This window comes from Pundamilia nyererei, unplaced genomic scaffold (assembly GCF_000239375.1).
Source record: "Pundamilia nyererei isolate P.nyererei 1_Seehausen unplaced genomic scaffold, PunNye1.0 scaffold00002, whole genome shotgun sequence".
NCBI lineage: Eukaryota > Metazoa > Chordata > Actinopteri > Cichliformes > Cichlidae > Pundamilia > Pundamilia nyererei.
Genome location: NW_005187403.1, coordinates 5,140,232 through 5,144,059, shown reverse-complemented (window position 1 = coordinate 5,144,059; position 3,828 = coordinate 5,140,232). Strand labels below are relative to the sequence as shown.

At 42.0% G+C, this 3,828-nt stretch overlaps 1 protein-coding gene across 1 annotated transcript in view; it reads right to left on the bottom strand.

Annotated features, from left to right (window-relative positions):
- The window catches only part of map1b (microtubule-associated protein 1B), a 19,917-nt gene that overhangs the window by 12,257 nt on the left and 3,832 nt on the right, over positions 1–3,828 (bottom strand). The window contains 2 exon segments of the mRNA XM_013908925.1: positions 391–406; positions 1,244–1,279. Of these exon segments, the coding sequence (XP_013764379.1) occupies positions 391–406; positions 1,244–1,279 (52 nt within the window).

The following is a 3,828-nucleotide window of genomic DNA, read 5'->3' as shown; positions in this document are numbered from 1 at the left end:
TTCTGTCAAACCGATGGGCCTCGTGAAAAACAGTTTTTCTTTGCACCTGCATTTTACCGGCATGTTGAAGATTTGTGTCTGTCTACTACAGCCATCATAAAACCCCTGCTACTCAGGGGGTGGAAAAACCTTCACTAAAACCCATTCTGAGGAGGGAGTGGTCTGATCGGTGCTCCTCTAAGAAACAAAGCCAAATCTGTAACCGCTAATGCAAAAGAGACGCATCTCTTTTGTCTTTGTCCCTCTTCGTGGGTTACGCCCTGCTTACTGGCCTTTTATGTGATGAAATAGAAAGTATAGCACGGCACTCCTCACAGGAAAAAAAACAAACTATCCATCACCACCGCCATGTGTCTGATTTAACTCATCAAAAAGTGACAGATTGCACACAGGAGCTTGTTTGACCCTGACAATTACTTTGATCGATATGAAAATCCTTAAAACCCAGTGCGTCTCTGACTCAGCGGGAGGTGAGGTAATGTGACATGCATCGCTAAACATTCTCCTTCTGGCTGAATAGGAAGAGGACGACCGGTTGGTTTTGCCCTCTCTGCAACTGACCGAGCCAGATGGGAACATCAATGAGGATGGCACCCCACCAAAAATAGATCAGTGGAACAACTAAATTCAGCACTTGCTTTAAAGCAAAAGGAAGGACTGGATCTGCTCCTCTAGATCCCCAGTATTGTGTGTGTCAGCAAGTGTATTTCATACCAAAACAGTGACGTCCAGCAGAGACACTGGCAAAATTTTTACTGTGACTTTTGGATTTGTCTCCAACCAAGCATAAATAACATGTCTGGTAATGGAGCTAATGGCAATGATCCAGCTATTAATTTGAAAAGCAGTCGATCACCTGTGGCACCATATTGATTCTCACTGCCAGCATTCAGCTTTTAACATCTTCATAGTCATTACTGTAGGAATTAGCCCATGCAATTGAATGACAAGCTGACAGATGAAAGGCAGTTATTATTACAATTTTTTTTCTATTGCAGTGCTTATAATATCAGGGGATGTGGGACTTTTTATGATGCAGGTGAATAAAACTGCTGATCTGCAGTTGGAGTCAGGAATGAAGAGAAAACAGACCATTAGGAATATTTTCTTCTCTGACAAATGAATAAAAGTCAACACAGTTTTTAAATATCATCGATCATAAATTGCAGTCTTGTCTTCAAGAATCTCATTAGCAAGGCTTCTTCATGGATTTGTGGTTTAGACATGTCTTTTGAGGCTTCACTGCTGTCTGCACTGATGGCAGAGTGATGGGAAATCTATAAGTAAACAGAAGTGTCATTTGTCTATAAAGGAAAGGCAGGTGGTCTCCCATCTAGCCTGCTCTTCTTCCTCTCTTTTCCTTGTTACTGTGAGGTCCAGGCATCCTGTGCGCCACGTGATTGACGGTTCGTCGTTCATCAAGCAGACAGGTAATTGCATTTGCCCTCCTGAGCCGGATTTCACCCGCTGGTTTTCCTCTAAAGAATAATCTCTAAGCAATGAATGAAACCACCCTACCAGCTAAAGAGAAAACTCAAGAATGCAGCATTTAAAGATGTTTCATTGATTTTTCTTTATTACAGCTAAGGGTAAGTCCCACTGAAAATCAACTCATAAGCTCAACTCACTACACAGCCCTCCGAGAACCAATGCTGATTCATTTCTGACAAGATGCTTGATACAACTTCTGTTAGCAAGGATTAACTATTTTTTTTAACCTTTTATGTTTCACTCAGCTTCGATGTTGTTTCCTGTTAAATCCTAATTTATAATTAATAAAGTCATATCAAGCATAGTTTTAATTCAGGCACAGGGGTGCCTGAAGGTCACGGTCATGGCTGCAATTGGAGCAGATCAATTCATCTCAGTGCCAGCCCACCTCTACTGATGGCTCAACTTCTATGGGTCCAAAGGACAAATCTCATGTAAGAAGTGGATTTAAGCTGCCATAGCATGCCCATAGTGTGCAAGTGCAAGCTGCTTTGCAGCCCATTGCCAATTCAGCTTCTAGCTGCTGCTCCTGATAATATACACCTTTCTGTGAAAAAGTATGGGGAGGTACCGCATCCATCCAATTCAATTCAGTTTAATTTATATAGCAACAAATCACAACAACAGTTGCCTCAAGGCCATACAAAGCACTACAATTATTTTAGAGAAAACCCCACCAGTCAGATGAGCCCCTATGAGCAAGCACTTGGTGACAATACAACAGGAAGAAAACCAGGGGTTTTTCTTCCTGTTGGGGGTGAGGGGAGAAAGGTAGGACAAAATCCATCCAACCTCCATTCTCTTAAGAGGTTTTCCCATTTGGGGTGTGGTGGGACTGGAGCCTATAGAAGAGTTTGCTGGTAACACCCTCCAGAGACCACTAGTCTTAGATCACTTAGCATGGGCTAACACAGAGACAGACACCTATGGACAATTTAGAATCACCGATTAACCTAGCATGCATGTCTTTGGACTCTGAGAGGAAGCCAGAGTACCTGGAGTGAACTCACGCAGGCTCCAGGAGAACACACAAACCTCACAGACAGTAGAAGGAACCCAATCAGCCAGCGGGTTCGAACCAGGAACCCTCTTGCTCTTGAAGGACCAGTACTAAGCACAGTGCACCAGGTGACAGAAGTGATGTTATTATTATTTTTAAATCTTTTTTTTTAAATTAACAATATTATGATTCAAAAGTTTAAAATATATATCTGTGAATTAAAAAGAATCATGACATTTTACATAAAACCCTACAAACCCGTCAAATTGTACAGTTCACATCAAGCTGAAATCAAAGGTATCAAAGAAATCAAAAGGTAAAAAAAAAGAGTTGCCAAAAGGAAAGAAATACAATATGAGAAAATAACATTATTGATTTTTTGCCTGCCGAGACATTGACTCTCAAAGTGTTCTCTTCATTCTGCTGCGTGTCTCTCTGTGTGACCTTGCTTATTTATCACCCCAATCTCTCTTCAGCCTGTTCTTACTCCATTATTTCCTCTTCTCTCACCACCCCACCCGCCTGTGTCATTGTCTTATTTTAAAAGCCCTTCCCCTCACCCTCTTGCTCCCTGAGTCCTCCCCGTTCCCCTCCCTTCTTTATTTTCATGGACAGACACCGCCACTAGGGATTCGACATTGCTAATTACTCCCAAATCAACTGTGCATCTAGTTGCAAGGCAACAGTACACTGGAGGAAAGGGCAAGAGTGGAGGATGGGAAGACGGGATAAAAGGGAGTGTGAAGCTGGAGTGCTGTTAAATGTCATTCTGGATGAATCCTGCCTCTCAGATGACTGTATTTCATTTCTGAGATTTGATACAGGGATATTAATGCATTAGAATCGACCTACTGATTTAGTTTGCAGCCACATTTATCGGCTCGATCAATCTATTAAACATCTAACCACATACGAAGCTGGTTGTTCTCAATGTGGAGCAGAAGCTTTAACTGCTGGGGACTGTCAAGGCCATGTTGCCTACTGATACACCACATGTCCTGCAACACTGAATGTGTTTCATCTTCATACAGACTCCTTCACTTTGCAAATGACACAAAGGTAAAAGTGCCTTGCAAGAAAATGCTGACAGGGTGTATCCTGTGGTAGGCAATAAAGCCTACGTGTTTAGGATTCCACAAGGAAGCTATTCAGAGAGTGCAGAATTATTAGGCAAATGAGTATTTTGTCCACATCATCCTCTTCATGCATGTTGTCTTACTCCAAGCTGTATAAGCTTGAAAGCCTACTACCAATTAAGCATATTAGGTGATGTGCATCTCTGTAATGAGAAGGGGTGTGGTCTAATGACATCAACACCCTATATCAGGTGTGCATAA